Below are 26,794 nucleotides of genomic sequence, written 5' to 3' on the forward strand. Positions count from 1 at the left end.
GAGCCCCCCCTTTTCCTCCCCTGCTGCCTTCCCTGCCTGTCCTTCATGTGCAGAACTGGGGGTGCCAGGGATTAAATAGCCATTTGCAGTCGGTTTCCGACCGTGTTAATTATGCCTGACACGAGAGGTGGTGTATAAAAGGAATGTGGTAATGCTCCTGACCCTAAAGAATAATTCCTTTTTAAAAAAAGCATTCGAGAAAGGTTATATATAATAGAATATATTAAATTCTGTACATGGTCAAAGAATGTAAACATAATGAATTAACTTGTAAGAGCATCTTTAGAGACTCTGCCCAGGGCGAAGGTGAGCGCTGGCGCATGGGGCTCCTCTCTCACACCCATAGGTTAGGTGAGGTGCCCACCCATGGGTCCCACCTTGCCCGCTCTGAGCTGTGCTTCCCCTATGGCTCAGTGGGACCCAGCGCCTGCCCCATGGTAGAGGAGGGACAGAGGGAGAGGGGATGAGCTGGACAATGTGCTGGTTCAGTGGGGTAACCCGCGCTGCAGCACGGGGCAGGGGGTTAGAGACAGCCCATGCTGTGCAGAGAGCCCCGTGGGGCAGAGCAGCAGCTCCCACAGCCTCTCCTCCCACCCTCCCCATCTCCTCTGGACCAGCCCGCAGAGCAGTGGGGCTGGTTTGGGCTCCTGACACATCACAGGACCACGTGTGGATGGTGGTCCCTGTCCCCATGGTGCAGGGCTGACCCTTCTTGCTGTCATTCCCCCCACCCCAGCAGCTCTCCTGGCATCCCAGGGATGAGCAGGAATGATGGACGCTGTCTGGAGTCACTCCTGACACCGGGACTGGCCCCTAGGAGCCCTGTGCCACCTCCCTGAGCAGCGTGAGTCACCGCAGGCCTGCCCACCGCATCCCTCTTCCACCCCATCACCCAACATCCAACACCACGGCCAAGCCAAGATGAGGCGTGCGATGGGGAGCAGCCATCGGCGTTGCCCACAGCCTCTCTCCTCCCCTCCCTTTCTTCCTTCCAATGCAAAAGCTCAATGGCAAAAGAGTGCATGAAATCAAATAAATACACCCCCCTCCCCGACCCTGCGGCTGCCCCCGGCACAGGGGACCCAGCCCAGCAGCACATCACTCCAGCAGGACCACGTTGCCCTCCATCACCAGCCCCTTCCTCACTGCTTGGAGCCATTGAGGTGGCCTGGGCATGGGGCTTGGCAGAGCTCCGATCTCCACCGGGATCTAGGGGTGAGGAGCCCCCCCCCCATGCCGTGGGGCAGGGTCCCTGCTCCTGACACTTGTACTCAGGGGACTCGTTTCCCAAGGGGGCTCAGAGCAAAGGGTCCCTTTCCGAAGGGGGGTTCCCATGCCACCAGCCATCACTGCTCCATCACCCAGCCCAAGCACAAACCAAACTGGCACCGTCCCAGCGGGGCACTAGGACTGTCTGGAAAGGTTTTCCCTTCCTGCTTCCCCCTCCGTGGACCCGGCTGACTCCGGCTGCCTCTCCTGGCTGCCTGCCCCTGCATCCTCAGAGGATGCTCCCGGGAGGACCCAGCAGATTGGGCACATTTTTGGGCTGGGGGCTCAATATTTGACCCTAGGGTTTGCGTTTCGTGTTCGACCTCAAGCTCAGACCGACGGCTCTAAGCCCATCTTAACAAACAAAGGCAGAAGAGAAAAGGAAAAGAAAACCCAAATGAAGTTAGTCTCAAGGTTCCCCTCGTGGCTTCTCAGTGGCGAGCCCCCCACCCTGGGGGGAGCGTCACCCGGGCACCCAGCTCTGGTTCGTGGGCTGCGGGCCCCCGGGCAGCGTGGGCACATTGAGCCCGTTCTGCGGCGGGAGAGCCGAGTCGAAGTTGAAGTCCATCTCATCACTGTCCATAAAGTCATTCAGGATGATGGACTCCACGTCGCACTCCAGGCTCCCGTTGAACATGTCCAGGTCCAGGTCTGCTGGGAACCTGTCTTGGCCCAACACGGGGGGATGGACAGCCCCCGGGTAGGGGCCCTGCAGCGAATCCAGCAAGCTCATGTGTGCCCCTTGGTTATTAGCGTAGGAATGCAGATGCCCGTGGTGCGGCATGGCCGTCATGCTGCACGTGTCACTGGGCAAGCTCATAAGGCTGACAGGATTAGCTAAGGCACTGGTGTTGACCGCAGGGTGGTGACCGGCTGGTGACGGGTGGTACAAAGCATTGCTCTTCATGAGAGAGCCCGAGTGGGACGGGTACGAGGACAACCCCTGCTCCCCGCTCCCGCACAGCAACGGGTTGTGTCTGTGGCCACGGGCCGGCACCATGGGGCTGGCCTGCGGCAGGGGCAGGTCCCCCGGGACCATGCTCTCCTTGTGCGCGTAGGAGATGGAGGAGAGCAGGTCCTGCAGCGAGGCGTTCCTGTAGGAGCTGACGGGCGAGAAGGTGGCTTGCTTGTTCTCCTGGATGGTCTGCATGGGCAGGCGCCGCATGAGGCTCATGGCGGGTTGGCTGTAGATGGTCCCGCAGTAGGTGTTGGTGGCAGCACCCATGGTGGAGCACTTGGAGTTGAAGGTGAAACTGGAGCTCCGCTGCCGCAGGGCGGCCGGGGGGAGCTGCTGCGAGGGGCTGATGGTGTATCCGTCCTGCAGGTCCTCCAGCATGCTCTCCCCGAGGCTCTCGTTCAGGCTGATGGTGCCGGTCAGGTCGGTCAGCCGGGGCAGCTCCACGGAGCAGCGGGTGTTGAGGGAAGGAGACATGGTGCTGGAAGGGCTGGGGTACATCAGCGGGGAGGAAGGGGTTCCGTCATCCTCCTCCAGCTCATCCGGCTCGTGGTTGGACATGATGGGCGAGAGGCGCCCGCTCAGCGTGCTGGCCGTGGAGTTGGCCCGTGTCCTGAAGTCCGCCCAGGCATCGTACTCGTCACTGGCGTGGGACGCGGGGCTCTCCGACCACTTGGCTTGCTGGGACGAAGGACTGTCCTCCCCGCGCTCCTGCGTCACCTGCAGCTGCTTCTTCTTGCTGGCCTTGCCCTTGATGCGCAGGAACTTGCTGTTGTTGTCCATGGAGACCGCCCGCCGGCGCGGCGTCTTCCCGGTCTTGCCGCCCTCGGGGTTCAGCATCCACCAGGAGCTCTTGCCCGTGCCCTCGTTCTGCACGCGGATGAAGCGGGTGTGCAGGGACAGGTTGTGCCGGATGGAGTTCTGCAGGGACAGCAAGGACAGAGGCAGGGTCAGCGGCGGCTGCCGCGGCACGGGCAGGAAGGGAATGCCCACGGGGATGGGGGGGTACATGGGGCATCATGGGGGACCTGGGCTCCATCCCCTGGGATGGGTATAGGGGCTCGGGGGGCTCATCTGGTGGGTCTATCCCACAGCACGGCCGGTATTTCACATGCAGGAGCCCACAGGTCACGGACCATCGCTGCATCTACCTATTGTTAGAGACATGGCTGTCATGGCAGGGAGTGAGGGGTCTTAAGTACATGCCTTGAGTCCAGAGGAGGCCATGGGGATGCTGCGAGGGCTGGAGCAGCTCTGCTCTGGAGCCAGGCTGAGAGAGCTGGGCTGGGGCAGCCTGGAGAAGAGAAGGCTCCTGAAGGGGAGACCTGAGAGCAGCTCCAGTGCCTGAAGGGGCTGCAGGAAACCTGGAGAGGGGCTTGGGACAAGGGATGTAGGGACAGGCCAAGGGGAATGGCTTTAACCTGCCCGAGGGGAGACTGAGATGAGCTCTGAGGCAGAAGCTCTTCCCTGTGAGGGTGCTGAGGCGCTGGCACAGGGTGCCCAGAGAAGCTGTGGCTGCCCCATCCCTGGCAGTGTTCAAGGCCAGGTTGGACACAGGGGCTTGGAGCAAGCTGCTCTAGTGGAAGGTGTCCCTGCCTGTTGCAGGGGTTGGAGCTGGAGGAGCTTTAAGGCCCCTTCCAACCCAAACCAGGCTGGGATTTGATTCTATGACATCTCTTGCTGCTGAGCTGCAGTTCATGGGATGCCACCCCAGCTCCCTGCGCCTCAGTGTCCCCAGGGTCTAGAAGGGAAACACAAGCCACAGCACCCAAAGAAGAACATCAGTCCTGAGTGCACAGCCCTGATCCCAGCACCATCCCTGGGCTCGGGGCTGGTTGGTGACTACTGGAGGGAGCAGGGACCACGCTGCAGGAGGAGCGGAGGGATGGGGAAGTGGAAGAAGCCAAGGTTCTGGGGAGAAAGTTTGGTGCTGCTGCCAGTGTACAGCGGAATACTAATGAAGAGGCGAGCGCGCTCCAGCCTCATCTATCATATTATGCAATGGCTTACTTCTCTGCACTTCATTTATTTGGAGATTGCTCCCAGGCTGGCTCCTCGCCAGCAGCCACCAAATCCAAGTCTACAGAAATCAATCTCGCGCTGACTGATTAAGCCGTGTTTAGAACTAATTGCTCCTTCGTGTGTGGGGAGAATAAATTACGGGCTTTAATTTCACATCTTTAAAATGCAACTGCAGGTATGGGCTGGCCGTTAACCCCTTCCTGCGCCGCTGGGGTGGGGACAGGGAGCAGCTCATGGACACATGCTGCCCGTGCCGATGCTCAGCACCTTCAGGTGGGGAGAGCAATCTTTGACTCAGCAACACCTCTCCCTTGAGCCATAGCACGACCTAAACTCCCCTCTGCACTACCAAGCCGTGGGACACAAGCAGAGCCCGTGGCCATCACCATGTTTGCAGAGCCAGAGCCACCAGCCTTGCACCACAGACAGGGTGATGGGTGATGGCTGGTCACTGGATGGTCCCCATCCCTTCCTGCCCGTGCTCCCCGGGCCTGCTCATCCCAGGATGCAGGCGATGCTGCAGCCCTCCACAGCTGGGACCAAGGTGCTGTGCAGAGCACGGAGGGAGGGAATGGTGTCCGGGGGTTGGGAATGCCATGGCTGGATGGGGATGACATTCATTGCAGTGCTTCCTCCCACTCCGCAGCTCCAGCACAGGGCACCCAGCAGCACCCCCGGCCCCAGGGGGTCAGGCTGCCCGAGGGAGAGGAGCAGGGTGGGCTGCTGCCTCTTGTGCAGCCGAGCTTCATTAAGAGCCAAAAGACAGCAGCAATTAAGAGCAAGGCGCAGTGAGCCCGGCTCTCTCCTCATTAGCACCCCGAGGAGCTCCACTGGCCATGGCTCAGGGCGCAGGCACAGGGCAATGGGCTGCAAAGGGGCGGGCCAGGAGCTTGTTAACACCAGGCAGGCAGGGACCTGCTTCACTCACCAGCACACCACCACCCCCACCAGCACCCTGCATCCCACAGCACCCAGCATCCAACAGCACACAACATCCTACAAGCACGCAGCATCCTACAGCACCAAGCATCCTACACCACTCAGTATCCTACAGCACCCAGCATCCTACAGCACCCAGCATCCTACAGCACCCAGCATCCTACAGCACTCAGCAGCCTACAGCACCCAGCATCCTACAGCACCCAGCATCCTACACCACTCAGTATCCTACAGCACCCAGCATCCTACAGCACTCAGCATCCTACAGCACCCAGCATCCTACACCACTCAGTATCCTACAGCACCCAGCATCCTACAGCACCCAGCATCCTACAGCACCCAGCATCCTACAGCACTCAGCAGCCTACAGCACCAAGCATCCTACACCACTCAGCATCCTACAGCACCCAGCATCCTACACCACTCGGTATCCTACAGCACCCAGCATCCTACACCACTCGGTATCCTACAGCACCCAGCATCCTACACCACTCGGTATCCTACAGCACCCAGCATCCTACACCACTCGGTATCTTACAGCACCCAGCATCCTACACCACTCGGTATCCTACAGCACCCAGCATCCTACACCACTCGGTATCCTACAGCACCCAGCATCCTACACCACTCGGTATCCTACAGCACCCAGCATCCTACACCACTCGGTATCCTACAGCACCCAGCATCCTACACCACTCGGTATCCTACAGCACCCAGCATCCTACACCACTCGGTATCCTACAGCACCCAGCATTCTACAGCACTCAGTATTCTACAGCACCCAGAATCCGCTTCCCACAGCACCCGCATGCCACATTATCCAGTGCCAAGCTGTCAGGGAGCCGTGGATGATCACAGGGCCCAGGATGTGGGGCTCAGCCCCTGGCATGGGGTGATGTGCAGGGGACATCAGGGCTTGGCACAACCTCGCTGACAGCAGCTGCCTTGGCAAGGGTCTGGCAGACTATGGCAGGGTGCAGGGGGAGCAGGTACCAGTCCCATGATGCCCCCAATGCTGCCCTGCCCTGTGACCCAAAGCCCTACATCACTTCTCATAGCAACCAGCACCTTTGCTGGGTCTCCCTTCATGTCCCCATCTGCCCCCACGTCACCCCTGCCCTGTTCATCGCCCTGCCCCAACATCTCCCACCAAAGCAGAGAGACCCTCCAGCATTCCATCCCCACGCAGCACCGCAGCCCTGTGGTACCCAAACCACACACGGCAAGGAGCACCGGTCCCCATTGTGCATCCAGATGGTGCCAAGGGACATTATCCACCACTTCGGGCTCTGCAGAGGGGCAGGGGATGCGCTGGGTAATGGAGACAAGGGCTGGAGATGGCACCAGGGACGAAAGCCACGGTTGACCCCAATGCAGGATGAGGCTGGAGCCCCTGCCAGCCGCTGCTGGAGGCTTTGCCAACCTGGAAGACCCCAAATACCATCCCAGTGCCCATCTGCCAGGGCTGGCCCTGCTGCAGGGCCTGGAATGGGGATGGGGGGGGCCGCTGGGAGCTGTGGGCACCCACAGAGCCTCCTCACCCCCCCAGGAGCCCTTCTCCACGGTGCCTCATTGTCAGGGGAGCCGGCAGTGTGAAATCGGTCTGATTAGCAATTAGTCCCATTGTAAAAGGATTAGCCGGACCCCATTGTCTGCATGAGTGACTCGACTATCAATTTGCATCTGGCAGAGGATGATGATGTTGATGATGCTGCTGCTGCTCCCTGGGAGCTCTCCCTGGTTCCCGTGTCCTCCTGCCCGACAGATGCTGTCTGGTGAGGCTGTGCCCAGGGGGTGGGTGCTGGTAGAGCCCGAGATGGGCATCGATGCCAAGCACAAAGGTGCAGGATCTGAGCACTTTACTAACCCCTGGGGGTCTCTCCTCTGACGTTGGGGTGCCCACAAGGCACAAGTGGAAGGGGGGGGATTGACATGTGTGCCCTGAGGAGAGCATGGGGTTGGGGAAACAAGCACAGTTCAAGGAGAAGGCTCCTGAAGGGGAGACCTTAGAGCAGCTCCAGTGCCTGCAGGGGCTGCAGGAAACCTGGAGAGGGGCTTTGGACCAGAACCTGTAGGGACAGGCCAAGGGGAATGGCTTGAACCTGCCCGAGGGGAGACTGAGATGAGCTCTTAGGCAGAAGCTCTTCCCTGTGAGGGTGCTGAGGCGCTGGCACAGGGTGCCCAGAGAAGCTGTGGCTGCCCCATCCCTGGCAGTGCTCAAGGCCAGGTTGGACACAGGGGCTTGGAGCAAGCTGCTCCAGTGGAAGGGGTCCCTGCCCGTGGCAGGGGTTGGAGCTGGAGGAGCTTTAAGGTCCCTTCCAACCCAACCCAGGCTGGGATTGTATGATCAAACACGATGCCTTTGGCGGGTGTCCCCAGTGACCGTCCTCCCCTGCACAGCACCCCTCAGGATGAGGCACCACCGAGGCTCTTGCAGCCTCTGCCCCCGGGAACGTTTCCTCCATCGCTGCAATTCTTACGTGCGCGCAGTAAATCAGCACCAATTAACCCCGGAGCCGCCCGATGCCGCCGGAGCCTCGTTAGTGGCCCTGTCGCTGCTGCCTCCTGGTACCAGCGCCTGAATCTCCACCAGGTAACGGGCTCATTATGTGCAGGGACCAGCAGACACAGCCCCACAGACACTGCCCCACAGCCCCCACCGCCAGCCCCATGCAGCCCCCATCAGCCCCAGCGCTGTCTCGCTGCCCCCCCGGGGCCCTGTCTGGCACCTCCCGCTGGGGCAGCCGGGGCTTTGCCCCCCCCTTCCAAGCGCATCCCTCCCGGGTACGGCGGGGCTGGGGGCTCCGCTCGGTGCGTTCGGGTCAGCGCACGGCGGGAGCTGAGCCGCTCCGACGGGCCGATAATTGACCCAGACGCCCATTAGCGGCGCATCGGGCCGGGTCCAGCCCGCAGCCGACACCGCGGAGCCCGGCGCATCTCCCAGCAGCGCCCGTGCGCACCTCGTTAGGAACCGGTAATCCCCCCCCCCTCGGCGTCCAATGGGGCTAATGGGGGACCCCATGCACAGCCTTGCCCTGCCCCACAGATCCGCGATGCTATGGGGCAAAGGATGGGGCCAGGCAAGCTCCATGCTCTGCGGTGCAGGAGTGGAGCTGCGAACCCGCAGTGTGGGGTCTGGATGTGTGAGCCTGGGGATGGTGCTTGCCCACTGGGAACCTCTGCTGATCCCTGGGGCTGAGTCATGGTGCGGCCAAGCCCAATCACTCTTGAAGGAGAAGGTCCAGATGGGAACAGCCACTGTGACCCCAACCCACTGCCAGACTCACTTGTCCCAATCCAGAAGGAGCCTGGCTGTGGCTGCCTGGGTTTTTGGGCTGGTTTCAGGACAAACAGGGGTGCTGTGACTGCTGGATGGGTTCCCAGGGTGAAACCTATCCCCTGCCTGGCTCTGTGCTGGCCCTGACCCACCTCTGCCATCCAGCTCATGGCTCGCAGTGGGTCTGATCGCTGTGGGCTTGGCAGCTGAGTTTGGTGCCTCTCCCCTCCCGAGCGTGAGCTCTGGAAGCGATTCCCAAACCCACCAGAGATGGGACCGATACAAATCAAGCCACACTCTGCTCCTCACAGCCCCCCCAGGCAGACCCCCTATGCCCAGCCCTTGCCCAAGGGATGCCAATGGGACATCCCCGCTCTGCAGCCCCAGAGCTCTCAGCACACAGAGCCCCACATCACGGTGGGTGCCAAGACATGGATAAGACCCCGACACAGAATGCAGCTAATAGAGGGCAGCTCAGCCCCATCAGGAGGCTCCTTACACCCAGCCTTGACATGCAGGGGTCTCACCCCATGGCTTGGCACCCACCGTGACACAGTGCCCCAAAGCAGTGGCAACAGCCGCAGGCAAGCATCCCTATCCCGGCCCTGGTCCTGATGCTGCCAAACAGCTGGTTCCAGCCAAGTTCTGCATTGGGAGTGCTGCGGTTGCCATGGCAGCCTGTTTATTTTAGCCCTTTCCAAACCCAGGAGCATCCTCCCTGCCCTGGCAGGTCCTGTTTTGTCCCCATCCCTGGGCACCTTGCTGAGAGCCCAAGGAGCACCCAGAGCACCCATCCCCTGGGTCTGGGATTCTGTGAACACCACAGCCAGCGCTTCACCACCCTCCTTGTAGAGAATTTCTTCCTCACATCCAGCCTGAATCTCCCTCTTTTAGTTTAAACCCATCACTGCTCATCCTCTTCAACAGCCCCTGCTAAGAAGCCTCTCCCCATCCTTCTCATAGGCCTCTTTTAGGAACTGAAAGGAGAAATCATCTCAGAGCTTCTGGCCCTGGCGCTGCTGCCCGCTCACCCCACGGCTGGAGGTGCTGTGCCCTGGGCACACGTCAGGAGGGACCTCACCGCGCTGCCGGGCACAGGGGACCCGTGCCAGACCCCACTGCTCATCCCTGGCTCCATGGCAATGCTTTGGGGCTGGCAGCAGCAGGGGAGTGCCGGGCATGGGGTGAGCATGGAGTCAGTGAACCCCTTCACAGCACCCTATGGGAGCTCCAGGCAGCACTCACTGCTGGATACCTCTGGATGCTCTGCATGGTGCCTGTATCCCACTGAGAGACACCAGCATCCCTGCTTCTGGGGACAAAACACCCCGGTCCCATCCAGCCCCCTCTCCAACAGGCAGGAGCAGGGGAGGTGCCTTGGAAAGACCCTCTCCACCATCAGCCACTTACCCAGTGCTGCTCTAATTACCCCAGAGCAGCTGCAGTAAATCACGCGGAGCTGCCATGTCATTTCTGCATGAAATTACAGCATTTTGTCTCCCCTGGGTTCAATTTCCTCCACACCAGGTTCGCACCGCAGCCAAACACCGCCAGCAGCTGCATCCCTGCTCCTCAGGTCCCATTCAGCTCCCAAGCCCTGCCTGTCCCCACGCTGAGCACCTCAGAGCTGCTCCACACCAGTATCACTCAGTCCCCAGCCACACACAGACCCTGCTGGGAGACACAGCGAGACACTGGGGGGGGAACACAACCAGAGCCCTCTTGCCCCGAGCATCCTATGTGACATCTCATCACTGCATCACATTGCAGAGCCCCCGCAGCTCATAGCCACAGCCACAGCAAGGTCACCACAGGGTAGGAGGGATGCTGCTCCCACTGAGAAACTGGGAAACTGAGGCATGGAGGAGCCAGTGGCAGAGGGGATGATGGGCTCCACAGCCATGGCTCCTGGAGCCAGCTCTGCCTGGTGAGAGCAGGAGAGGGTGCTGGAGGGGAAGAGGGATGGGGGCTCCATCCCTGACGTCCCCCATGTAGCACCCACTGCAGCCAGTGAGATCCTGGGGTCTCCCACTTGATGCTGGACAGGAACCAAAAGCAAATGTGCTCTGGGAGGGGAGATGGAACAGCTCCGTTTCCCCAAAGGGAAGGGTGAAAGAGAATCCATCACATCACCCCAGGGCTGGAGACCTCAGCCAGAGCCAGCTCAGTCACACAGCCCTGTCACCCACCTCTCCTGTCACACACTCCTGCTCCTGCAGCGGAGCAAGGCACGGGCAGTACTGGTGACACTGCTGGCGTCACCCCATAGAGTTGCATTGATGTGATGCCACCCTGGAGGTGAGCACAGCCACAGAGCTGCACCCAAATCGCCCCTCATCCTGATGCCTGGGCTGGGGCCAGAGGTGAGCACCTCCTCCAAGACCCATTGCTCAAGGGTGACCAGGAAAGCGAATTACCAGTTGTCCTGGACACTTCCCAACCTCCTTTGGCTATTGTCCCCTTGGGAACATCAACTCCCCACAAGCCCTTTGTGCGGGATGGGGTGGGACACAAGGTGGGTGCGTGTCCCCAAGCTCTGCCTCTCCTCCTGCCCCCAAAGCACCCATTCCCTGGGGTCCTCAACACCAGCCAGACCCAGGAGGCACCTTCAGGATGGACTGGGCAGTACGTGGCAGGCAGGGCTGCCTGCTCCAACCAGAGCTGCTGGGCTGTTTGCCTCATCTCTTCCAATCCCTGGGCCCATAAAGAGCAACCCCAAGCCTGTCCCCAGGCTTGTCCACAGCCACCCAAGGCCACCACCCGGTGCTCTGATTCCTGGTAGCGGGCAGGCGGGCGCAGCAGGAGGCAGTGGGAAGCTGAGGTCCTCCTCTACCTGCCTGCCGGAGCCGGATGCTGGGTTACCCGGGAAACGGTGATGACATCGCAGGGATGCAGGGAAACTCTGCCCGAGGTGTTCGGGATGCCATCGCTGTTGCCAGGGCAACGACGGGCGACATCCTGCAGGTAACCTGGGGTGATGGAGCGGGGCTGCACCCGGCATCCTCTGCCTCCTCCTCCTGCACTGGGTGCCCTGGGGTGGGCAATGGGGTTGGCCCGCAGGAGGAGGGGACATCTCTTGGGGACATTGACACCCGACCTGGGGCTGCTCTGCTGCCTTTGCCTCCCCGCAGCAATGCCCAGGGTTGTGTTCCCCTGCCTGCAGATGCCCAGCCCATCTTGAGGGCTCTACCATGGGGCTGGCAGCGATTCCGCTCTGGGGAGCAGCACCCCTGGGATGCCTTTGGATTAATCAGAGTCTCTGCTTTTCCCTCCAAGGGCTCAGAAACACCAGGGATGCCCCAAGGTTTCCCTCCAAGCCCCAAATTTCCCTGGTTTTAAATCTCAGCTGCTTGTCCCCACCAGGGATGCACCACCCGGGGCAGGGTGTCCTCCCTCTCTCCCAGCCCTATTTGATCACATAGGGTGGCAGGAAAGCCACAACCCGCTGCTGTGGGTTGCGCTTCAACACACACAAGCTGGCAAGGGGCGGGCAGGGATGCTTCCAGACCAGTATAAAACCAGCAGAAACAGGGGGAATGAGACACCAGAGAACAGTGGGGACTGCTGGGGGCAGATGTGGGATGCGGGCTCTGCCCCCCCCCAAGGACAGCACTGAGCAGGGATCAGCAGCCACCCACAGCCCAGGCAGCAGGCAGCAGATTCCCTGAAGGATGCTGCAAAGCAACAGGAACAACAACTCCCCTCCTGCCATCCCGAGGGAGCTCACAACCCCCGGCAGAGCAGCTTTCCCTCTAACGGCAAAGATTACATCAGCCGGAGCAGCCGGTCCCGCTGCCGCTGGAGGGAGGAGCTGGATCGAGCCCAGCACCAACACAGCCCCATGGGCCACTGACCCACAGCGATGGGTGCCAGAGGGACTGACTGGGAGAGGGGTGGTGATGCCATGGAGCATCCTCGGGATGTTGTTCATAGAACACTGGGGTTTGGGTTGGAAGGGACCTTTAAGCTCCTCCAGCTCCAACCCCTGCCACGGGCAGGGACACCTTCCACTGGAGCAGCTTGCTCCAAGCCCCTGTGTCCAACCTGGCCTTGAGCACTGCCAGGGATGGGGCAGCCACAGCTTCTCTGGGCACCCTGTGCCAGCGCCTCAGCACCCTCACAGGGAAGAGCTTCTGCCTAAGAGCTCAGCTCAGTCTCCCCTCGGGCAGGTTAAAGCCATTCCCCTTGGCCTGTCCCTGCATCCCTTGTCCCAAGCCCCTCTCCAGGTTTCCTGCAGCCCCTTCAGGCACTGGAGCTGCTCTCAGGTCTCCCCTTCAGGAGCCTTCTCTTCTCCAGGCTGACCCAGCCCAGCTCTCTCAGCCTGGCTCCAGAGCAGAGCTGCTCCAGCCCTTGCAGCATCTCCATGGCCTCCTCTGGCCTCGCTCCAACAGCTCCACATCCCTCTTGTACCATTGCCCCAGAGCTGGATCAGGGCTGCAGGGGGGAATCTCCCCAGAGCTCAGCAGAGGGGCAGGATCCCCTCCCTGAGCTGCTGCTCACTCTATGGGGGTGCAGCCCAGCACACGGGGGGGTTCTGGGCTCAAGCTCACACTGAAGCCGGGTCATGGGGAGCTTCTCATTGACCAACACCCCAAGTGCTCCTCAGGGCTGCTCCATCCAATGCTATGAGTCTCTCTGGAGCCAAAGACCCTGAACCTCCACCCTGCTGGGCTCAACCGGTCACTGCTGCTGGCGCCTGCTCTAGTGGAAGGTGTCCCTGCCCATGGCAGGGGGCTGGAACTGGATGAGCTTTAAGGTCCCCTCCAACCCAAACCAGGCTGGATTCAATGATTCCATGATCCCCGTGGGAAGGCAGCTGCTCCCATCACCTGGAGGGGTTCAATCCCTCCTCATTTGATGGAGTGGGGGGGACACCTCCAGCAGCTCCATGGGGTCCCTGTGCCGTGGGTGCCCCCTTGGGTGTCACCGCATGCCCAGTGTGCCAGGGCTGATGTGGGGGAGGACGGGACCCCCCCATCCCGCTGCCATCCGGGCTGTATCCCAGGGGATCTGGCAACCCTTCAGCCACCCCCCCCCCCGTTCCCCCTGCTCCGTGACACGGAGCTGTAATTGCATTAGACACTGCTGCCCGGGCAGCGCAGCCTGAAAACCATCCCGAATTCCTGGGCACGGCGCCCGCTCTCTGTCTGCAGCCGGTCCCATTCCCCATCTCCTCCAGCACTGACCCACAGCCTCCAAACCCTCCCCATAGCGAGCGGGTCCGGCCGGGCTCAGCACATCCCCATCACCCCATGCAGTTGATGCATCCAGGGTAGCACAGCACTGCGGGGACCCCCCCCCCTTGCCCCCCATCGGGGTCCCCTGCGCTGATGCAGCCCCGCGCCAGCTTCCTGCGCTGCAGAATGTACCGCGGCCCCGCGGCCGCAGCCAGGGACACGATGTGCTCCCTGCTCCAGGCCCTGTTTTTCCTGGCCCCGCTCCTGCTCCGCTGGCGGCCGGGCGCTGCCGCTCAATGCAGCTTTTGTTCGTTCCCCCCCCCCGCCCTCCTTTCCCCTCCTCGCTTCCCCGCACACCTCCAGCCCACCCCTTCGGACCCTCCGGGAGCCATCCGGACCATCCCTCGCCCCTGATCACCCCCTGGCTTCTGCCGTGGCTCTGCCACCATCCCGATGGCTTTTTGCATCGCCAGTAGGGCAGCAGGAGGGGCAGTGATGTCCCCATAGGGCAGCCCAGCAGCTCCAAAACCGCACATGCCTCCAGCAGCATCCGGGAGCTGGTGCCCTCCAGAGCACCTCTGTCAGCCCCGAGGAGGGAGATGGATGTTGCGCCCCTTCCCCTGCCCATGGCCTCATCCTGCTCCATGGACACGCAGTGCAGATCCATTAAAAAGTCACTCTGGGTACAGCCCATGTGGATGTCACCCCCTCGCAGGGCTCAGCACCACAAAGACCCCCTGCTCCCCACGCTGATGCTGTCTCACTGCCACTGCTGCCAACTGGGACACCCACAGCCGCAGGGCTGCAACCCATCTTAGAATCCCATAATGGTTTGGGTTGGAAGGGACCTTAAAGCTCATCCAGTTCCAACAGGCAGGGACACCTTCCACTAGAGCAAGTTGCTCCAAGCCCCATCCAACCTGGCCTTGAACACTGCCAGGGATGGGGCAGCCACAGCATCCTCACACCCCCTGGAAAACAGGTATTCGAGTCCAACACAGCCGCTTGTTTCAGCTTCTCCTCTTTAAACATTCCCTTACAAACCACAACTGCCCCTATGTCCTTCCAGCCCAGGGAGCCAGCTCCTGCCTGCCCAGCGCTGCCCATCCCCAGCCTTCCCCTTCTATCTGGGCTGGCTGACCCAAATCTGCTTTTCCACTGTGGAAAACCCCTCCTCACCAGCAAACATTGCCCAATGGACTCACAAGCCAGCTCCCCACACCCCAAACCTTCATTGACCCAAAGAGCCAACCCCATGCCCGCTGGCTTGGCACAGGGATGCCAATGCCACACACACTGGGAACGGGTACAAATACATTGGGATAAACCCCAAATGCTTGGGCACAGCTGAGCATGAGGCCGGTCCTGCCCCACAACCCAGGCTGTGGGGCAGTGCAGGGTGAGGATGAGCTGTGTCCCCAAGAGCATCCTCACAGCCATGTGCTGCATCCTGCCCCCGGGAATGGCAGGGAGGTAGAAGGGACACACTGAGGTGCAGAGCTGCTCTGGACCCTCATCACCCCCAGAATCACCCCCGGGTCTGGCTGTTGAGTGGTACAGCACACACTGAGCTGTGCACATGGGGCAGCCACGGGGATGGGACCCCTAAGTCCCTCCCCACGACAGCACCACCATCCCCTGGCATCATGGCAAACACCCAGTGATCCTTCCTCAACCCCTCCATCCCCCCCATTTCTCCATCCCCCATCCCTCCATCTTTACATCCCCCCCCCCATTTCTCCATCCTCCATCCTTTCATCCCTCCATTTCTCCATCCTCCATCCCCCCCATTTCTCCATCCCCCATCCCTCCATCTTTACATCCCCCCCATTTCTCCATCCTCCATCCTTTCATCCCCCCATTTCTCCATCCTCCATCCTTTCATCCCCCCATTTCTCCATCCTCCATCCTTTCATCCCCCCATTTCTCCATCCTCCATCCCTTCATCCCCCCCATTTCTCCATCCCCCATCCCTCCATCTTTACATCCCCCCTGCCTCCTTCCCTTCATCCCCCCCCAATCCCTCTCCACCGCCAGGGACCACCCTAAACCCGCTCCCACCCCCAGCACCCCACAGACGCCGCCTGCTGGCACTGCTCCTGTCTCCCCAGCCCCTTTTTCTTACGCCCCCCTCTTTCCTGGCACCATCTTTCCCCCCCTGGCAGCGGGAGCGGGGTCTTCCCTGCATCCGTCTGGCAGCTCAGCCCCTGTCGCCGCGGGGGCATTAGCACCAGAGCTGCGGGGAGCTCCCGGGGGAGAAGTAAGTGGATCAAAGGGTTTTAGCAGCAGACGGCTCCCAGACAAATCTGGATCCTCTTCAAGGCGGCCACTTGCGGCTACAAATGCACTTTGTGCCTGCAGCTCCCCAGCCAGGAAGTTTCACACCGGCTTTATTGCGTTTAACCCCTGGCTGCTCCCAGCCTGGATCCCGCACGGATGGGCTGCGGGGCAAACCCAGCCCTGCAGGGATCGGGGAGCTGGGTGGTTGTGCACAGACATCTCCCCTCCCCCCCCGAAAAGATGGGGGGTTAAAACGCCCCATTGACAGTCCTGCTTATCCATGGAACCACGACAAGGGGAAACTGAGGCACGCAGTATGGGGGGGATGCTGCTGCTCCCTGGGTCACACACATCAACATGCACACCCATTGCCATCCCCAGGCTGCAGGTCGCAGGTGACAGATACCCCCATCCCTCCATCCCCACATCTTTCCATCCCCACATCCCTCTATCCCTGCATCCCTCCATCCCTTCATCCCTACAGCTCTCCATCCCCACATCCCCCTATCCCTGCATCCCGCCATCCCTGCATACCCCCATCCCCACATCTCTCCATCTCTCCATCCCTGCATCCCCCCCATCCCTACAGCTCTCCATCCCCACATCCCCCTATCCCTACATCCCTCTATCCCCACATCTCTCCATCCCTGCATCCCCCCATCCCTGCATCCCCCCCATCCCACCCTGCACCCCGGCCAGCCTGGCCCCACTTATGGCCCCCCAAAGCCAGCTGGTGCTCTCTGGGCGAGCTGGGAGCCAGGGCAGGGAGGGGCTCTCCTGGAGCCTCTGCTGGGATGAATTATTCAGTGTGGTGATAAGTACAGGAGCCCCTGGTTCTGCTCACTCCCTGCAGGCAGGAGCAGGATTTGTGCCAGGAGCAGAGAGAGGGACCAAGGCCATGCCCAGCCCCATCTCACTGGGGCTGTGCCACCATGGGGCTGCCCCAGAGAGGATGGAGGGGACCCTGAGCATCCTGAGCCAGCTTGGCTGGGTGGCCGTGAAGTCCTGCCCTGGACCCCCAGAGCTGGATAAACTGGGAGCTCTGGGGTGCTAGGCTTGGCCCCACTGCAAGCACTGCCCACCCCATGTCTCCTCTTGCTGCCCCGTGGGGGCTGCAGCACCCCACACTTCCCAGCCCAGCACCCTACATTGCATAGCCCCATACCCCAAATCTTGCAGCACTGCACCCCAAATCTCCCCATAAACCCCAGTTGTGGGGTCACTCCCTCGAGTCCCCCCCACACACAGAGATGCACCCCTGCCTCCTGGGGATGGCACAAAGGACCCCACTGCACATCCTGAGGGTACCCCCACGTCCCCCCTGCCATGTCCCCACCTCCCAGCCCACAGGCACCAACATGAGCCCAGCACAGAGCTGCTGCTGCCATAAAGCCCAGTGCTGATGCAGCCGCTCCTTGGCTCCAGAATAGAGCCAAAATAAGAGGGGGTCAGCCAAAAAATACACAGGGAGGGCGAGCGGATCCTCCCGCCAGGATCCCAGTGCTGCTGGGCCAGGAATGGGGTGCAGGAAACCTCGGCTCCAAGGTCCCAGCACATGGGAGGACGCATAAGGACACAGGGAAGCAGGGATGCTCTGCGGGTACCAAACGTGCCTGGTGGGGTGGGGGGCACCCCTAATAATAATATATCAAATATATAATAATAATAATATCTAAAATATATAATTATATAGAATATGTATAATAAAGTTACTATTATAAATACATTAATAATATATTCTAATATTCCAAATTATATCATATATAAAATATAATAATGATAATAATAAATGTGTCCTGTGGTGCTGTGCCGGCAGCAGTGGGGAGGTGGATGGATCATTTCTGAGCAGGCATTGGCATGGCACGGCACAACGTGGCACGCAAGGAAAGGCTCATCCACAGCTCCATAGGGGCCTGAGGCAGCACCTCCTTACCCCATCCCCAAGGCTGGGGACCCCATGGCATAGTGAGGTCACATCCCCTCAGCATCTGAAGCACCCCAAAACCTGGCACGGTCCCTGCCCATGGACTGGGACTGGATGAGCTTTAAGGTCGCTTCCAACCCAAACCAGGCTGGGATTCTATGAAGAGAGGTGATGATCATTGGCACAGCAACTGTGTTCCACCTGGGGAAGGCTGTGAGCACAAGGCCCTGCAAAAGAGCCTCTTTGTCTTTGCTTTCTTGTTCCCCCTCCAGCTCGCAGGTAATAGCCACGAATGGGCAAACCCTCCTTTAATGGACTCTTAATAATGCTGTAATTTCCCTTTGCAGAGAAAGTTTTCCAAACAGTCAAAGATTCAAAACAAAGCAATGATTGTTCCTATTAGCATTAAATTCTACTCTGGGAGAGGGAATAAATCAAGCAAGGGGATTCAATTCAAAACAGAACTATAAAAAATCCAATAATGATTTTTTAATATTAATAAGAAAAATATATTGTTATGCACCCTTAGCATTTAAACTTCTAATCCAATCAGCGCAAAGTGCAGAGATAAATCACAGCCACTGAGGAGAAGGGAACAACCATCAGGCAGGCAGCAATAAAACGCTGTCTTACATCCCTGGGACAGGCTCGGCTCTGACAGCCTCAAGAAGCAAAAAAAGGCCAAATTTATGGTGCTGTCGCTCCTGAAGCCTGTTAATTCCATCCCTGCATCACCCCACGCATCCTCTGCTCCACCTAGGGCAGGAGCTGAGGGCAGGATGATGCCTGAACCCATCAGCATGGTGCTGAGGAAGCAGGGACTGGCCCTTCATCATCCTCCTTAAACTCAGCTCCCAGTGCAGGGTGGGATGGATCCCAGTGCCCTGCACTCACTGGGGGAAGGAGCCTGGGGATCCACTGCTAAAGGAGGTCCCAGGCATGGTCTCTGAATCTCTGCCAGCCTTAGATGTTCCACTTGGCATTCCCAATCCCACGCTACCAAACACATCCGAGATCCTGGGCAGGCTCCAGGGATGCTCGGAACCGCAGTGCACTCTGATGCGGTACCCGCTCCTGCCAGCATCCACACACCAGGATGGAGCTGATGGTACCCACTGGGCCCCGCTTCCCTCCCCATGTACAGAGGGGATGGTGGGCAGCCCCCCCATCCCACAGGCCGGGATCACAGACCAGGAATAACCCCCGAGAGGCCGCCCTGTGCCATCCTGCTTGAACCCATTACAGTGAATGGCTCAATGATGCTCCGCTGAGGTTATTCCCACTGGCTTGGGCAGACGATGCGGGATACAGGGACCAGCAATGAGCCCGGATGAGTGGAGAAATGCCACCCTTGGGTCCCCAAACCTCAGTGCTCCTGCTGAAAGCATCCCCATCCAGAGGGAAGGGAATGCTGAGCCACGGCAGGGAAGGAGGAGCAGCGAAGGGACAGGCCATGCAACAGCAGAGGACAAAAGACATCTCAGGCACACAGGGAGATCCCGGCATCTGGCATGCTGCTGACGCCACCAACCCGGGCGAGAGGGCATCTGGGGACAGGGGATGGACACGCTGCTCCAGGAGCACCCTGAGGCTTCATTCCTGTGGCTCCAGCTCCTGGGGGGATTAATGACAGCTATTACAGGTCCCAGCCTGCCATGTGGAGCCTCTCTGCTCTGCTTCGGCTTCGGAAGGTTTGTGACGAGGGTTGGGGAACAGGATCCAGGCTTGGCCCTGTGCTACCCACCCACACAAACTGTGGCATCCCATCTCCGTGTGGCAAAGCTGCTCATCAAGGAGCGCCCAATCCCTCCTGGCACTTTGCAATGTGTTTTAAGGGAAACTAATAACAACAGAGGTGATGAATCCCTGCATCTGGCATTTGGGCTCTCCCACTGCCAGCAGCCAGGGCTGAGGTGGCAGCAGGACCAATGTGTGGCACTGGGAGCACCAGGCTCAGTGGCTGGTCCAGCCTGAGGCTCAGCCCTGCACTGCAGGGATGCCCAGCAAGCCCGAGGAGCAGGAACCTGCATCCCACATCCCTGCCAGCCTGGCTGATGGAGGAAATGCCAGCGGTCCCCAGGGTGGCACGGTCACCAGTGCCTTGGTGATGGAGCAGCGCCACCACTCACAGCACTGCAAGGCTTTCCCACTGGATTCCGAGTGGGATCTGGCACCCTGGCACACGGCACTGAGGTGGGAACGGAGCAGGCACAGCCCCACAACACCCATCTCCTCCGCACCCCACCACTGGCCTCGGCTGCAGCCTCCTCCCAATCCCATGGGATCGGAGCCAGGCTCCCAGGGAGACACAAAGGCTGCTCCGGGCAGGGTGCTGGCAGCAGCACAGCCCACGGGCAAGGGATGTGCCTATGGGGGAGCACCGGGAGCCCGGCCACGGGTACCCACATGGGGGGGTTTGGGGAGAGGAATGGGGGCACTGAAGTGACCCAGCCGGAGCTCAGAGCAAGTGTCTGGTCTATAAATGGGCCTGCCTGCAAGGCCCCAAGAGCCAACAGCCCCAACAGCCCCATAACAGCCCCAACAACAGCACAGCCATCCAGAGAACCCCAGCAACAGCCCCATAACAAACAGCCCCATAACAGCCCTCGCCTTTCTGCTCTTCCTGGCTTTACGCTTCATTTCGTTGGGGTTTGGGGTATTTTTCCCTTCCCATCAATCACTGGCGGCTGCTCCTGCCCCAGCTCGGGCTCCCCCCACCCACTGCCCCCCACAACAAGGCCGCTCTGTGCCCTCCCTGTCCCAAGCCCATGCCCCAGGAGAGGACAAGCCCAGCATAAGTCCAAGGATACGGCTGCCATGTGCGGGCACGCATGGGAGCGCACGTGGCGAGCCCGGCACACGTGTGTCACACATGCACGGGAACACGTGCAAGCTCAGCCGTGCATCGCTGCCTGCAGCCCCCCGGGCAGCACAGGCAGGGCTCTGCCTGCATTGGGGTACCCGGGCAGCGGAACCCATCCCTAAGGGCTGCCCCACAGGGCACACAGGAGCAGCAAACGTGGCTGTACCACAGAGCGGTTTGGGTTGAAGGGACCTTGAAGCTCCTCCAGCTCCAACCCCTGCCACGGGCAGGGACACCTTCCATAGAGCAGCTTGCTCCAAGCCCCTGTGTCCAACCTGGCCTTGAGCACTGCCAGGGATGGGGCAGCCACAGCTTCTCTGGGCACCCTGTGCCTCAGCACCCTCATCACTGCCACATCCCTGGGTACAAAGAGCCACCAACCGCAGCAGACAGCAAAGCCCAGGAGCCTCCCTGCTGCCATGGAGCACAGCACAGCACGCAGCTGGGTGCTCAAAGGGCAGGGTGATGGGGATGAGATCCTTCCTGAAGGCCCCAGCCACACACACACTCCACCATCACCCTGTCCCGCACTGGACACCAGCCAGACCCACGGGTGACAGCTCAGGATGCTTTGGGATGTTGGAGCATCCCTGCTGGGAGGGAAGGGACCAGCCAGCTTGCCCTGTCCCAGTGCTGGCTGCCTGCTCCTCCTCATCCCTGCAGCGGGTGAAAGCAAGCTTTGTGCTGGGGTTCCAGCTCTCCTGCCTGGCTCCCGGCCAAGGCACCACACCAGAAGGGTGCCCAAATGGAGCTCCCGTGTGTCCTGCTCTAACCCACGGTGCCTTTCACCTCGGCACACAGCAGGAGGCAGGAGCCATGGGAAGCAATGGGCTGCTTACCCAAACCGTTCCTTGGTTCTATGGCAGCAATGGGGCTTGGGGTGCACCCCAGGGATGGAGGCTGCTGCCTGGGGCTGGGGGTCTGACTGCACCCAGACCCCACTCCAGTGGTGGGGAAGGGAGATTCATCCCTTCCTGCATGTTCCCTCTGCGAGAGGAACCCTAACCCTAAACCCAGGGGACCCCCCATTCATGCAGCATCCCGATGAGGATCCCAAGGAGCTCCAGCTCGCTCCCACATCTCACCTGGCCCAAACCACTGCATTGCCCCAAAACATTTACAAGGCTTTTAAAATACAAACCCAAACACCAAGAAACGCATTTCCAGCCCAGGACACTGCATCTTCCATCCCAGCACCGGGCAGGTGGGAAGGAGGGATGAAGACCCGGACCCGCAAGTGAGGATGGATGGAGATAACAACAGGCTGTGAGAGCTCTTCTAGTCCATAGGACCTTAACTGGAGTTTATATTCCAGTGGTTATTAAAAATAAAGGGGGGGATTAGGGGGAGAAGCAGAGAGCAGAGCAAGCTGTTCATTTGGAGCCTTTCCCTTGGGTTTAATAAAGCCCCACTCACTGCTGTAGTATCATTTTTATGCTATCATAAAGCTGGACCATTTAGCAGGTTTGTGTTACTTCAGCAGTTAGCGCTGCATGAAAAGCGATTCCAGAACAAGGGAAGGGGGGGGGGGGGGGATAATTTATAAGGAAGAGGGAAAACCTCCAAAAAGAGGGAGAAAACTGAGGCGGGAAGGAGGAGAGAGCCTGGGGGCTCCTCACAGTGATGCCACCAGCAGCTCAGGGGAAGCAAGAGGGCTCTGCATCCCTGTGGGAAGTCGGGGATGGATGAGGAATCCCATGCTCCAGGCCTGGGATGATGAAGAGTCATGGACCCCAGCCCAGCATCCCATGGGTGCTGTGGGAAAGGGTCGGAGGGGTTCCCAGGGGCACTGCATGTGCGGGGATGGGAGCTGGGGAGGCTTATCCAGGGATGGAGCAGGGGAGTCCCCTCGAGGGCTCCTCCAGCCCTGCTCAGCCCCAGCACATCCAGGAGCTCCCGGGCTCTCCCGGCCCCTCGGCAGCTCCCCACGGGCTTCTCCGTGCTGCTGGAAAATTCTCCATATATGGAGAGGATGGGAATACGTGAGCAGAGCCCAAACCCCCCCAACGGGAGAGCCCTGACCCCGGCCGTGCCCCCCCTCCGGGGCCATGCAGCACCCTCATGCTGATGGCAGCAAGCTGGTTGTGCACCCCAAAGCCAGGACACCCCCGGAGCTGTGTCACCCCAACACCCCCCTGCAGCACCACCCACTGCCCTCTGCAAGGGGGCAGTCATCCCCATCAGCCCCAGTGCTGGTTGGAGCCTCTCCAGCCGCATGGGCAGCATCCCAGTTGGATGCAGAAGCCCCCATCCAAGCAGGGCAGGGGCTCGGCTCAGGGGGACACCAGTGATGGAGCACGCAGGGCCTGCAGCAGCTTCCCCAAAGGAAGCTTCTTGTGTGCCTACATGGACAGGGCCATGGTCCTGCTACCCTGGCCGGAGCTCAGGGTTCCCCACACCCCATGGGGAAGTGAAGCCCCTGGAACCCCCAAACCTATGGCCAACGAGATGCCCCCACCCCAACACCCTTCCCACCCCTTTTCCTCCCTCCTTAATTCATCTCCATCCTGCCCTGCAAGGGGATGGTGGCACTTTAGGTGGGGGGGGTGTGTGTCTCTGCTCCTAGCTCCATGGGCCCCCCACCCCAGGAGCAGCCAACCCAGCAACGTAAAGAGGAGGAGGAGTAGGGGAGGGCTGGGAATTAAGGATTTCAGCGCTGTCAGAGCCGCAGCAGACAGGCATCCACCAGCTGAGTGCCTGATTGTTGTATTTTGGATGTCAAACCGGAGCAAGCAGAAACCTTTAGAACGCCTCAGCGCCGCTGCCTTTCTGACGGAGGGTGTTGGTTTCCCATTAACAAGTGGGAAGCGTGAGCTGGAGCAGAAAACTTCAAGCGCTTTGGAATTGATAAAACAACAACTCCCTAATTAAGCAGAACTGTCAGTCAATGGGTGCCCGCTGCAGCAGCGCCTGGAGCACGAGCCCGACGGGGGGGGTGCCACCTTCACACCCCATTAGACCTGGTCCTGATGCTGAGCACGGCCAAGGGGTTTAGAGCTTGCACCTCAGTTTGTCTCCCCATCAAACCATGCCACGCAACACGCAGGTTGGTGGGAAGGAGACCCCAGAATGCACCCACCCTGTGCAGTATCTCGCCCCTCTGGGATAACTATTCCCAGCTTGGGGAATGTATCCCGATGGAACATCACACACCACGGCCAGACACAGTATTCCCATGGCTGGCTGGAGGCAGGAAGGGGTCCCGGCAACAGATCCTAGCGCAGAGCAGAGCAGAGTTTGGAGAAGTCACCACACAGCCATGGGATGCCCCATAGGATGCCGTGTCCGCAGCGGGGCTCCCAGCTCTCCACCACTCACACTCCCAGCACAGGGAGGCTGTGAAGCAGCAGCCCGTAACCCAGGACCACGCTGCGACACTGCTGCACTGGGGAATGAAACACTTCAAACCCATTGGGCTTCCCCCAGGCCGGGGCAGGAGGGACCCAGCATCTCCAGGGGCTCTTCCATCAGCAGTTCCTTGCCACAGCATCGATGCCCATCACCTCGGTGCTCCCTCAGCTGCCAGCCACACTCGAGGCACTCGGGGGGACAGCCAGAAGGGACACGGGGCTGTGGGGAAGGTGTTTAACCCCTGGCACGGTGGGGTCTGATGAAGGCACCAAGCAAAGGGGGCCCCCGGATGCTGCTTCTTGCCCTGCCAGTGTGGCATCGGGCACCAGCAGCATGAGGGCACCGTCCTGGTGTTTCACTGGGCAGCCCTTGACCCCACCAGGGCGGCACTGGGTTGGGATGGGAGGTTTGAGTCGAATGCCAGCACCTCTCCAACTGGGAGATGGGCCAGGAAGGTGGAGAGCGTCCCATCCCAGGGTGCAGCCATGAAAATGCACCCATGCACCCACCTGCACGGCTGCTGCAAATGTCCCTTCGTGCCAGCATCAGCCAGACCCTGACCCTCTCCCCTTTGCACACCACACACCACGAAGCCTCCAGCAACACACACGGGGCTGCCTGGGAATCCCTTTGCTCCTCATCCCAGCCCTGACAAAACACATCCCCAGATCCCATCAGCACACGTCCCCCATGGTCCAGAGCCTTGGGGAGCCCCTTCACCCCCAGCACATGCCCGGGGCCACACAGCTCTCGCTCCAGACGGAAGGCTGAAAGCCCCACACACACCACAACCACCCCCTGCCACCGCCACAGCCCCCAAACCCTGCCCCAGTGACTCTCCACACTGGACTCTCCACCAGCTGCTGCTGCCCCCCCATCAGGAGCGGGGCAGAGCAGAGAGGATGCCCAGCCTCCGTGCAAGACCAGCTCCCATGGCCCGGCCACCGGTGCCATGGACAGAATCCAGGCTCCCTGCCCCGAAATAGCCCCGTCTGCAAGCGAGAAGGCCCCCCACGGCCGGGACACGTCGTGCCAGGGCCGGGGTTGGTACCAGAGCCTCCAAAGCCTCGTTACACACTAATCACACTGGAGGTGACAGGGCTTAGGGGAGGGCTTAAGAGAAACCGGCTCCTTTTTACTGACACCATCTGGACACAGGGATCTCTTCCCCCTTCCCGGGCGAGCGTTAGCTAGAGGGGCAGGAGCCAGCGTGACCCCCTAGCACCCAGCACCCTCAGTGCTAGGACAGTCAGCGCGATGCATCCCCGAGTGAGAAGGGGGGAATCACTGCCCGCAGTAGGGATTTCCAACAAGCCCACGGTGCGGTGCCAACCGGGAACAGAGCCGGGAATGCCAGCATGAAGCCAGCGGGGGACCGCGTGATGCCTGCGTGCCCGCCGGGATGGTGGGGATGAGACCGGGGGGGTTCGGGACGACACACACTGGGGGAAGCCAGCCCGGAGACACGTGTTTGGACGCGACACCGGAGGGCAGGCACCCGGCACGGCTCGGGTCACCGCGGGCACGGCCGTGATGCTGCTGGGACCGTCACTCGCCGTCTCCCGGTGCCCGCACACCGCGACCACCCGCCCGGTGCCGTCCCGCGCTCCCGGGGCTCAGCTCGGCCCCAGGCCGGCGGGGGAAGCGGGCACCAGCTCACCCCGGTTCCAACACACAACACCACGAGGCGCCGGCTTCCCCCGGGAACTTAACCAAGCCCTCATCCAAGTGGGGATCCCCCAAACACACACACACACAGCCAGGGGCAAAGCTCCGGTTGCGCAGGGGGAAGCATCCACGCGTTGGGAAGGCGGGAGGAAAGTTGTGCCGGGGATGGGGTGAGAGGGGTCAGGTACCTTCCATCCGGCGGAGCTGTTGCTGTCTCCTTTATCCTTAAAGTAGGGGACGTATCGCACCATCCAGTCGTAGATCTGCGAGAGCGTGAGGCGCTTCTCGGGCGAGCTCTCGATGGCTTTGGTGATGAGGTCGGCGTAGGAGAGGTTGCCCCAGGCGTTCCTCCGGGAGGTCTTGGCCTTGCGGAGCTGCCCCACGTCCGCGCCGGGAGGCGGCAGGGGGGGAGCGGCGGCGGCTCTGCGCTCCGCCGGGGCCGCCGCGTTCTCGGTCCCCTCCGCGCCACCGGCCCCCCGCGCCGGGGGTCCCCCCGGGGCCGCGGCCCCATCGTCCTCCTCCGCCGCGAAGTCGGGGTGCGGGAGAGGCCAAGTGCAGGACCGGGGCCGGCTCTGCGGCTCGAAATCCGGGTCGATCTCCACCTGATGCGCCTGGAGCTTCTCTTCCATGGTCCCCTCCCCGCCGCTCCCGCCCCCCCCCCCCCCCCCCCCCCCCCCCCCGGCAGCCCCCTCCCCGAGTTACGGTCGGTTTCCACCCAAAAAAAAAAATTAAAGAAAAAAAAGAGAAGAAACAACCAAAAACCCCCCAAAACACGGGAGGGAGAAGAGTGCGAAGAAGGCTCCGAGCTCGGGTGGAGCGGAGGAGGGAGGAGGGGCCGCTCAGCGCCGGGTCCCGGCGGGGCCGCAGCCCCGGGTCCGGCCGCTTTCGCCCTACGCGGTGGCTCTGCCCGGCTCCGCGCCGGGGACCGGGAGGTTAACGGGAGCGGCGGGCCGGGGCGGGTGCCGCATGTCCATCGGTCTCTCCAGCAGCGCCAGGCGAGGCGGGGGGAGCGGGCTGGGTTTGGGTCGGTTTTGGGTCTTTTCTCTCGTTTGTTTGTATGGTTGGTTTG

At 60.8% G+C, this 26,794-nt stretch overlaps 1 protein-coding gene across 1 annotated transcript; it reads right to left on the minus strand.

Annotated features, from left to right (window-relative positions):
• Positions 1–1,070: 1,070 nt before the first annotated feature.
• Positions 1,071–26,396, minus strand: FOXO6 (forkhead box O6). Its single transcript, XM_057397891.1, has 2 exons — positions 25,914–26,396; positions 1,071–3,145 (listed from the first exon to the last, which is right to left on the minus strand). Exons 1-2 carry the CDS (start codon positions 26,352–26,354, stop codon positions 1,733–1,735), a joined length of 1,854 nt encoding a protein of 617 aa, XP_057253874.1. The 5' UTR covers positions 26,355–26,396; the 3' UTR covers positions 1,071–1,732.
• Positions 26,397–26,794: the final 398 nt, after the last annotated feature.

This window comes from Pezoporus wallicus, unplaced genomic scaffold, assembly GCF_028554395.1.
Source record: "Pezoporus wallicus isolate ANWC-B61680 ecotype Strahan unplaced genomic scaffold, APGP_CSIRO_Pwel_v1 contig_10769, whole genome shotgun sequence".
Classification (NCBI taxonomy): Eukaryota; Metazoa; Chordata; class Aves; order Psittaciformes; family Psittacidae; genus Pezoporus; species Pezoporus wallicus.

What these genes read in the sequence shown, in the direction of transcription:
- FOXO6 (XM_057397891.1), bottom strand. Translation starts at nt 26,354, where the DNA reads ATGGAAGAGAAGCTCCAGGCGCATCAGGTGGAGATCGACCCGGATTTC. An exon ending in ACAGCTCCGCCGGATGGAAG is followed by an intron (nt 3,146 to 25,913) that starts GTACCTGACCCC and finishes CTGTCCCTGCAG; the next exon opens with AACTCCATCCGGCACAACCT.